Source organism: Athene cunicularia (genome assembly GCF_003259725.1).
Source record: "Athene cunicularia isolate RWA chromosome 6 unlocalized genomic scaffold, athCun1 chr6_part1, whole genome shotgun sequence".
In the NCBI taxonomy this organism is placed as follows: domain Eukaryota; kingdom Metazoa; phylum Chordata; class Aves; order Strigiformes; family Strigidae; genus Athene; species Athene cunicularia.
The window spans coordinates 26,531,165-26,540,546 of NW_020799105.1; the positions used below are offsets into that span (position 1 = coordinate 26,531,165).

Consider the following 9,382-nt stretch of genomic DNA (forward strand, 5'->3'; position numbering starts at 1 on the left):
GCACAGGAGGGGCGCGGCCTGCAGCCGCCCGGCCCGGCCCGGAGCCGCCGTCCCCGCCGAGGCGAGAGCCCCCTCCCCTGCGACGGACCCTCCGGGAAGGGAAAGGGCTAAAGTTGAGACCACGGGGCCTTTAGCAGGAACCACCCGATTTCGTGAGATTTTGTGGCCTTCAGAGTCTTGAGTTCTTCAGCCGTGTCCAAACGGCGCTCGGGAATTTCACGGTTGGTGTGGGAAGTGCAGGTGGTGCGGGCAACGCAGGAGACTTTATCCCTGAAATGCACACCAAAATGCGATGGAGGCCTTTGGGTGGCACTGGGGGAGTTACAGAGCAGGGAACAATGCTACAGCCACACAGTACCTTTGCACCACCCTTCATATTTTTAATCTCTTTCTTTTTTAGAGAATTGTTATCGAGTGATGCAATGAAAGACTACAACAGAGCTCGAGTTTACCTGGATGAGAACTATAAATCACAGGAACATTTTACGGTAAACTTCTTTTTTTCACAAGTTCAGTTCAGCAAATGGCGAATTTCTTCCGTTAAACTGTGTGGGGGTTTTTGATTGCTGTGGGGATGTCAGTCATTCCCAGCATGATGAGGATCGCGTATTTAGAGCATTTATTTTGTAGAACATGTACTGGTTTCACAGAAGTGCATCCATTTAAAAATCAGTAGAATATCAGAACACACAGAAAGTCTTTTCTCTTGTCTAAGTTGTTTTTTTTTTTCCTCTAACAATTAACCTTCCTGTATCAGAACTGCCTTCCCTTCAAGGACACGTGTTACTGTCTGACAGGCCAAGGCGGTGGCAGCTCTGGAGTGTGATTAGCTGATGACAGGGCTTGGCAAGTGTTTAAGACTTGTGTTACAAATCCCTCAAGCTGATTCACAGACTCACTCACCTGTGGGATTGTGAGAAGAGCCAGAGCACAAGTTTCCAGTAGTACGTGAGTGATCTGTAGGTAGATGTAAAAGCACATGTGCGGCGTTGCCTTTACGCAGAGCAGAAGTGATTGTGCAGCTCTTGCTGGGGCTGTGCAGTGTGTGAACAGGTCTGCTGTGTGTTAGGCGATGGCTGCTAGATTGCAGGAGAAACAACAGTCCTTTAGAGGTGAGTCGGCGACATCTCACCTCTCTCCAGGAGAGCAGCTTCCTCTTCCCTCCAGACACTGCTCGGTGGCTCCTGGTGCCTCATCTCCCCCTGCATGAGCGGGTGCTGCCCGGCAGCACTGACCAGGACACACAGTTCAAACCAGGGGAAACCACCTCCCCAGCACACACATACATCCCAGCTGGGTGCCATAGAACCTAGAGGAATAAGAACCTGGAAAGGTTTTTATTTATTTATTCAGTTTTTAAGGACTCAGCATAGGAGTACAGGTAACATGGAACTGGAGGAGAGAGATCAGGATTTTTTTTCTCTTTCTCATCAAAGAGGAGAAAAACAAAATTATCAGCTTTACTGAGCCTCAGCGGGACAAGTCTCACATCAGGAATGTTAAAGCTGTATGCTGTAGGCATTCAGAAAGCCCTGGTAGCCTAAGTGGTGGTGGGACAGAACTGTGTGTTTGAGTGGCTCACAGCTCAGAACTGTGCCCAGGTAAGCCTGCTCGCTGGCAAAGAGCCCGCGGGGTCCCGCCGCAGGGCTGCAGGGGGCCTGCAGCCAGGAGCCTCAGCCAGCACCTCCTGATGCTGTGAGAAGAGCTACTGGGGGCTCTGCGTGGCCTCAGCTGCCTTCAGCAGAGGGTCAGACCAATCTCCAGGGGTCCGTCTGACCTAGACTTTTCTGTGATTATTGGGAAAAAGGGGTAATCATCTGTGATTTTCGTTTGGGAAACACAGGATAGAAGAGTAACATAACCTATAACAAAATACTGATAACTTTTTTTTTGAAGATGGTCAAAATACTTTAAAGTATTGAAGTTATTTAACATGAGATACATTTATTCTTGATGCCACTGTGGTGGATAAATGGCTTTTAAAGAGGTTGACAGCAATCCTAGATGTAGAGCACGTGCTGTTTGTGTCTCTGAAGAACTCTGTATTTTCCAGAGTTCCTAGTTTCTTGTTTCACGTACTAGCATTACTTTCTAGGCACTGTGTTTTCTTGCAGTATTCCCCAACCACCTTTATAATTCTCCCTTTTCTGTCATAAATACTACTTTGCATATCTCTTTCTTGTCATCCCGTATCTGCTAAAGCTAGGCCTTCCTGGAAAAAGAAATTCTGTTGACATACTCTGTAAATAAAAGAAAGAAAAGACTTGCTTGTATCAGTATTATTTTCCATGGAAAATGGTCTAAGCAAACACACGTGTTTATGATTTGATTAAATTCCTCTCTGTTGTACTCTTAACCATAAAGACACAGAACAGGTTGGTAAAGGTCTGACACAGCCCATCGTGAGGGGCTGTTTGTAAATAAGGCTTCAGGGCCCAGCAGGGCGCCGTGGCACGGCTGGGAGCAGCTCCCTCCGCCGCAGCGGGAGGTGACCGCGGGAGGGAAGGTACTTCCCACGATCTCTTCGGGCGGAGGCTCGGCTGTAACCTGGCAGTGAGGGCAAAAGCACTGCTGATGGACCCAGGAAATAACGACGAGCGCAGCAGCCCTGCATGTTGGCAAGGTGTCTCCAGCAGAGAGGGGACTCCCTGTCTGTGTGGAGCCGTTCTGGAGAGCATTTAGAGGTTGTGTGGGACGAACTAGAAACGAGCTCCCCTTGCAGTGCTGCAGCTCAGGAAGGACAGCGATCCTTCAAAGTGTCGCTGGTGGGGACAGAGTGTAAGACAGATGGTGGTTTTGCCTCCATATACAGACACAGCGAAGGCAGCATGGGTGTTCTGGCATCCAGTTCTTAAATCAGAATTTTTAAAAGTGTGATGAAAAGATGGAGGTGACTCATGGAATGATGTTTCTGGCTTTTTTTTCTGTCTGTCATTCTTTCCAGCCTGAAAGAACCTTTTAGAGCTGGGTCAGTTCAGTGTGGAAAAGGGGAAAAACCAAAAGATGAGCGATGATTTGATTACTCTTTATATTGCTACCATCAGGAGAAAATTCTGTGTACTAGAGGAATATTTTATACCTTCCTTGTTACAGTAGTTGTGGCTTAGAACCAAAGCCAGAAATCCTAGAAAGGAGAGAAGAGGCACCTTCATTATTCGTTTTTTAACCTCTTGACTTCTTATAGTCTCCTTTTTGGCTCTCAGTGATGACAGTCCTCATGCATAGTTCCTGAGAGTACTGTCATGAATCAGATTCAAAGAAATGTGTTTTACACGTGTGATTTGACCTGACAGCTCTTCAGCTTAGTCTTTGTGTGCACAGAATTTATGCACTGGACGATTATCTGAACGGGGATTTCACCACTGTGGTGTGTCCATTTAGGGTAAAGTTTTAGTCTTATCTCCAGCATGGTTTGGCTCGGATGATGCTATGCATCTCCCCGTTTCCTCATTAGTTCTGTTTGATTGCAAAGGCCTTTAGCTTCTGTAGTTTTTTTCCATCCCTTCTAAGGTGCAAAATGGGCAGCAGATGGTGGCCTTGTAGTTACTGTATTATTACCTCTCCATCTTCGAAGTACAAACATTTATCACATATATTGTTGTATAATGCTATATTCTTTACAAATGGAGAAGCCCAAGTCGTTGCCGTTTGGCTAACCTTTACCCCTGCTGTCTCATGTCTCCTTCCCTAGCAGTTTTGGCATCACTTCTGTAAGGCTTTCCTTGGCTTGGCTCCCACAAAGCTCAGTCAGACTCTGCTGCCCGTAGTTACTCCGCTTGGCTGCGAGAGGAGTGTGGGTGAGGTGTGAGAGCACATCTGCAGCAGCCTGCCCTCCAGCACGCAGCCTCCCTCCCAGCTCCCCGCAACCTGGGGCGCACATGTCATCGGAGTGTTGAGAAGCAGACAGACAGTGTCATAACGAGGTGTGTCTGGTGACTTGGTTTTAAAAACTCTCATAATTCATTGTGGATTGAGGATCAGAATGGTTCATTTTGTGTCATCCCAGACACAGAGTTTAAGAGCAGGCACTTGTCATTCGTGGTAACATATACTAAATCCAGTGTAAAACAGGCTGGGTGTAGATCTGGAATTTGTGGGGAGAGGGGGGAGGTGTCGCAGCAAAGGGAGAAAAGCGTGGTTCTGCTGGTTGGTTCAGTTGTGCCCTAGGCCCAGGATGAAGCACTGTGGGCACCTGTCCCCTCACAGCCTGGTGAAGGAGACGTCCCTGGAAGAAGCCCCGTGCCGGGGCGAGCAGCGCCCGTCGGGCCCGGGGGAGCGTGGCAGGGCCCGGGGGAGGGCAGCTCGCTCTCTGAGGGGCAGAGGCACCTCTGGGCAGCGACTCCTGACCTCAGCCTGCACAAGGCCAAGTGTTAAAGAGCAGCAGAGGCTTCACAGGGACCTGGGGCAGTGCACATGCACGTGGGTGAAGCAGTTCATGTCACGCTGCAGAGATGCACAGTTTTATAAAATTGAAAAACGATCCAAGGATTAATCTCTTGGCAGAAAGCTGGTACATTAGAGCTGATGCTTATCAGCTCTGGGAATGTGACAGCGCTCCCAGCAGTTATGAATGGGGTTTGTGGGTGACAGCCTTCACAAGCGTAATGATGGCTTCCCAGAACTTTCAGATTAACTAAACAGGTGGCTCTGATGCTGTTCCAGTTGTGACTGGAAACACTGATAGCAAAACCAGTGTGGGCAAACTGACTCATGTGCTTCAGATACTCAAATAGCCTGAGTGTTTTAAAATTCAGCCTCTTGTAAATCTCCGTTTAAAACCATGATACCTTTTTTGTCATACAAAATGTAATCTAGAAGGTAGATATTAGTTTCTTTTAGAGAATGTATAACTAGTGAAGAGAGAAGACAGATCTAAGAAGACTGAAATAGGTAAAAGTCTGAGAAGCTGAGAAATTCAGTACACTTGTTTTATTTATTTGTGAGTATACCCAGTGGACTTCACTCTTAAAAAAGCAGGTATTTGCAGCTGTATTGATTTTTACCAACATCCTGGCAGTTACGTTCTCTGTTAATTTTACTGTACTTGGTGTATTTCATGTAAAGGGTAAATGATAAATTGTGATGCTTTTCTGGGTGAAGAGTTACTCAAAAGTAGTTGGGCTTGATGAACTTTCACTTGTCGATACTTCTCAAATAGCTTTAGTTAGTTGTGAGTAAGGGGCTTTTATTCTGGAATAAGAGCATTCGTACTGAAGCTAAATAGCAGCCAGAAACGATGCTTTCATCAAATCCTCAATTATTTTTATACAAAAACATGTCAGTATAATCAGTGACACTTTTAATTGTAGTTAGATCAAAGCTAGTTTTGTTTGGTGCCCTGTATTTATTGATTTCTGGAATATTCAATTAAGGTTTTATATTGCTTAACAAATACTCTTTTTTTTTTTTTTTTCTTCATTGTTAAAAGAAGGCAGAAGAAACATCTGCATAGCTTAAAGCATACTTGCTGTGTTGAATTTAGGTGGAGAGAGAATCTTGATTGCAGTAAGTCAGATCCTGAGGACTCCTGGCAAAGCAGATCTCTGAGAGCAAGCTCATGCCTCCAGGGCTTGAGGAGGTGTATGGAGCTGGGTGGTCGTTACAGCACTCGCTTGTTTGCAGAAGCATCTGCACGGTAGGGTAGGTGCTTCACTTCTCAGTATAGATTTATTTTTGAAAAATAAAGAGAATCCTCAAGGGCCCATATGCTTGCTCAGCCCGGCAGATAACTTTGTGATGAGGAGACGCTGCTGGGCTGTGTCGGGCAGCACAGCTGATGCACCAGAGCTGGGCTTTCTTCTCCTAGTAAGGATGGATGGCACTGCAGTTAGCTCGTCATGTAGCTGATTCATTTTCAAATTAAAAAACAAAAAGAAAGATACTTTTTGAAACTATCATTGCTGACATTAGGATGATGTGTTTAAACAACACCGGCGCTATAAGCTGCAAATGCTATTTTATGTGCTAATACAGATAAATTGGGAGGGGAGAGGATGCTGCACTCACGTGGCTGCTGCCTTCTGAAGTCCAAGTTTGGTGAGATAATTACTGAAATGAAACTTCCCTTAAAGAATCACCCAGGAGATGGACAAAGGTGGGTTACTGATGGAGAACACAGCAGATAACAGCCCCTTCTTCTCACCCTGCTCTGCCCGGCCCTGCGCGGCCCATGGGTGGGTGACCGATGCTGGGATGCTTGTGCTGCTCAAGAGAACAAAGGCCTGGGTCAGCGCGGAGCGCCCGCGGGCCTGCTGACAAGCGGCTCTCTAGAAAACGTTTGGGGGCTGCCACTGCACCCCCTCTTCAACGGGCCCCAGATCCTCGCTGTGGAGTAGGGGAGCTGCATGTCACGGGGGCTGCCTGCCCGGCCCCCCCTCCCAGTGCCGGCGGGCAGGGGCGCGGGTGGTGGGGCTGCGCAGCGCCCAGTGCTGCCCGGGGCGGGCGGCACCCCCGCGGGGCAGGGAGAGGGCAGCCTCTGTGGAACACGACGAAACGCCAGGTAAGGGAGTACATGCGTTGCCATAACACGTAGAAAAGGGTTATGCTGCTGCTGCTCCCCGATTGTCTCTACTTGCGCTCTGTACCGGCAGTTTTTTAGATGTAAAATGGCTCTTCAGCTAAGCTGGATAAAGCACTGGGTGGCCTACAGTAGCATCTAGGAGAGACCTTTGCTTGTCGTTGTCCTTAATAATAATGACCTGAGCTGCTGAGACCGGGAGGGCCCCCGTGGTGAGCAGTGGCCCTCAAAATGCACACGGACAACGCTTTATTCAAGTGTGTTATTTTACCTTAAAATTATATCTGCTCATTACCGAGAGAATAGTAAAGTTAATTTTTGTTAGATTAATGATATTTGAGTAATATTTTTGGTTGAGCTGAGTTCGAATAATTGGCCATTAATTGAAAAAGGAAATTGAATTGAATTTATCTTGTACATAAATCCTGTCATAGTTATTAATGGGTCTTAGAAAATATCGGCCTGTTCCCAGAAATGAATGGTGTACGCTGATTCTTCTGAGCTTATTAGCTGTGGCAATTTAGAGTTTTGTTAAATAAAAAAGATGATTTAGGAAGAGAGACATAATTGAATTGAATATTGGGGGAATTCACATGCCTGATTAGTTCTCAGCCCATTTCTCCATTAACAATTTTAAGGAATTTTCAGGTTTTGCAGAAAGGCAGATTTTCCCCAGGAGGTGGAGCTGAAGCACCACTCTGCATTGCTGGGGCTGCCTGGCCCCGCTGTCCCCGCTGTGGGGGGAGCCCGCTGTCCCCGCTGTCCCACATCTCTCATGCCCCGTGCCCTGGCTGTGGCACAGCACCGTGCTGGGCAGGCTGAGAACGGGACTTCTGGCACCGCCGGGGTGTGGGTAATGGGCTTAAATTTGTAGCTCTGCCTCAGCGTGGCCTCTGCCCAGAGCAGAGTCCAGAGTGCAGGGTTTTTTGCCAGGCTTATCCTTTACTGTAGTCTTGGCTTGAATTTTCGTCTGCTAATTACATGAGCCTGTTTCCACCTTCTTGTTTCTTCCCTCCTCTCCTTCCCATGGAATTTTATTTTGTGTTTGAGTTTGGCTTTATAATGATATCTTTGAAAAATATGTCAAGCTCGTCAAATCTTATAGTGTAAGTTCTTTGGTTTTTTTTTTTCATTGGTGCTCAGGCTGGTGGGCTGCGGTGGCCACCCAGGGAGGCCCTGCAGTGGAACGGGAGGCAGGCGGCGGGCAGCGAGCCCCTCAGCAGTGGAGCACTCGGTTTGTTGTGGGTGCTTGATGCTTGGATACTTGCTTTTTACTTTCTGCTAATTCCACTTCATGGGTGGGACTAGGAGGAATAAAACCATTTGAAAGCTGTGTTAGTCTTCCCCATAAACTCCCCTAAAATGCCAGAAGCAAATCTATAACCATGCACAGAAGTGCCTTCTGGTGAGTTGCATGTGGTAGAAAATGTGAAACGAAAAAAAAAGGATTTAAGCTCTGTAGGGAAATACAGTGATGCAAAGCCAGAGGGAGCCTCGTGGTGGCAATGTCTTTCAGCGATTAGATTTGTTCCCGCGCTTGGTGGAGCACCCGGAGAGACTCCCTTGCTTCTGCACCCTTTCCAGCAGAGCCTCCTTCCTCATCTTGTTCATCACAATACAGAATCGCTTTCCATTGCAGCCTCCTGGTTTTTGAGGGCTCTTGATGAAGTACATGGTTGGGAACTTTCGGAAACCTGCATCAAAAGTTTGACCTCTTCATTAGCTTTTATCTTTTTTTAATTGAAAAAAATGAGTTCATGAAGTTGAGCTGATGAATGTAGAAGTTAATCCTACTGCTTCTGACAAAGTCATGAAAAAAAATGGTTGTGTAAGTATTGTCATTCTGTGACATGGACATGTATTTACAACCACCTGAAATGAAATCTCCCACTTAATTTCTTAGGGAACTAAGTCGGCTGTCAGGTGATCGCTTCCAATCTCTTCTGGATGGGAAATGGGATCTGAAAGGTGTTGCCACAGCAGTACCTTTCTCTAGTTTTGACTTGTCTTTTTTTCTATGCATTTTTGAAACAAATCCATAAGACATCTGTAGTTCTTCTTGCTGTGAGGAAATACATGGCTTATCTTCCACCTGCTTTCTGACACTTCTATATAATTGGAAGAGGAGAAATAATTACAAAAGAGTGAGAAATTTCACAGATCAGTAGCCCAGTAATGCAGTCTTGGGTCAGTTGCTGTTTACAAATGTGCTAGTGCTCAGGAAATTGGTGGTATAGCAGCTTCTTTATATGTTGAATCATAATACTGTTTGTATTAGCTGTGGATGTACAGTTTATATGAAATTGCATTTTCTATGGGCTGTGGCTCTTACATTCACAATTTCATACTACAGCCATGCAACAGACTATGTGTTTAGAAAGACCATGATATTATTTGTCAAGAATTATTATAACTGTTTTTTGTAGAGACGCTGTGTCTAAAAATCAGCTGAAATATCTGAAATTAAATTATAGACGACAGTATCTGAACACAAGGGGAAATTAACTGTTTCTAAGCTTTTAAAAATTACAAGGCTTTTCTAATTGCTTTTGGGAAAGCGGGGCTAAAATGAACTCTCTTCCCTGTTAATCTATAGCTGTCGTGTAAGCGAGGTGTGCGGCGGCTGTTGGTTGCTTGGGCAGGTATCCCCAAGGCGCGCGACTCGCCCCACTGGCGGCACCAGCCTCGTGTGGGTGTTTCAGTTGGGAATTTTCCGGGAGCTGAGGCCATTTCAAGCAAACGGGGCCTGGCGGCTCCGCCGCTGCCCGCCCTCAGCTCTGTGGCAGTGCCTCCGCCAGAAGGGCCCGGCGAGGAGGAACAGCCGTGGCCACTGTGGGGGAGGCTGGGGCTGTCTCTTATACACAT

At 46.6% G+C, this 9,382-nt stretch overlaps 1 protein-coding gene across 2 annotated transcripts in view; it reads left to right on the top strand.

The window, feature by feature from the left end:
* Window positions 1–9,382, top strand: part of INPP5A (inositol polyphosphate-5-phosphatase A) — a 179,792-nt gene that overhangs the window by 13,933 nt on the left and 156,477 nt on the right. For both annotated transcript variants that reach the window (XM_026851240.1, XM_026851239.1), the window contains exon 3: window positions 401–488. In XM_026851240.1, coding sequence (XP_026707041.1) covers window positions 401–488 — 88 coding nt within the window. The remainder of the gene's footprint in view (window positions 1–400; window positions 489–9,382) is intronic.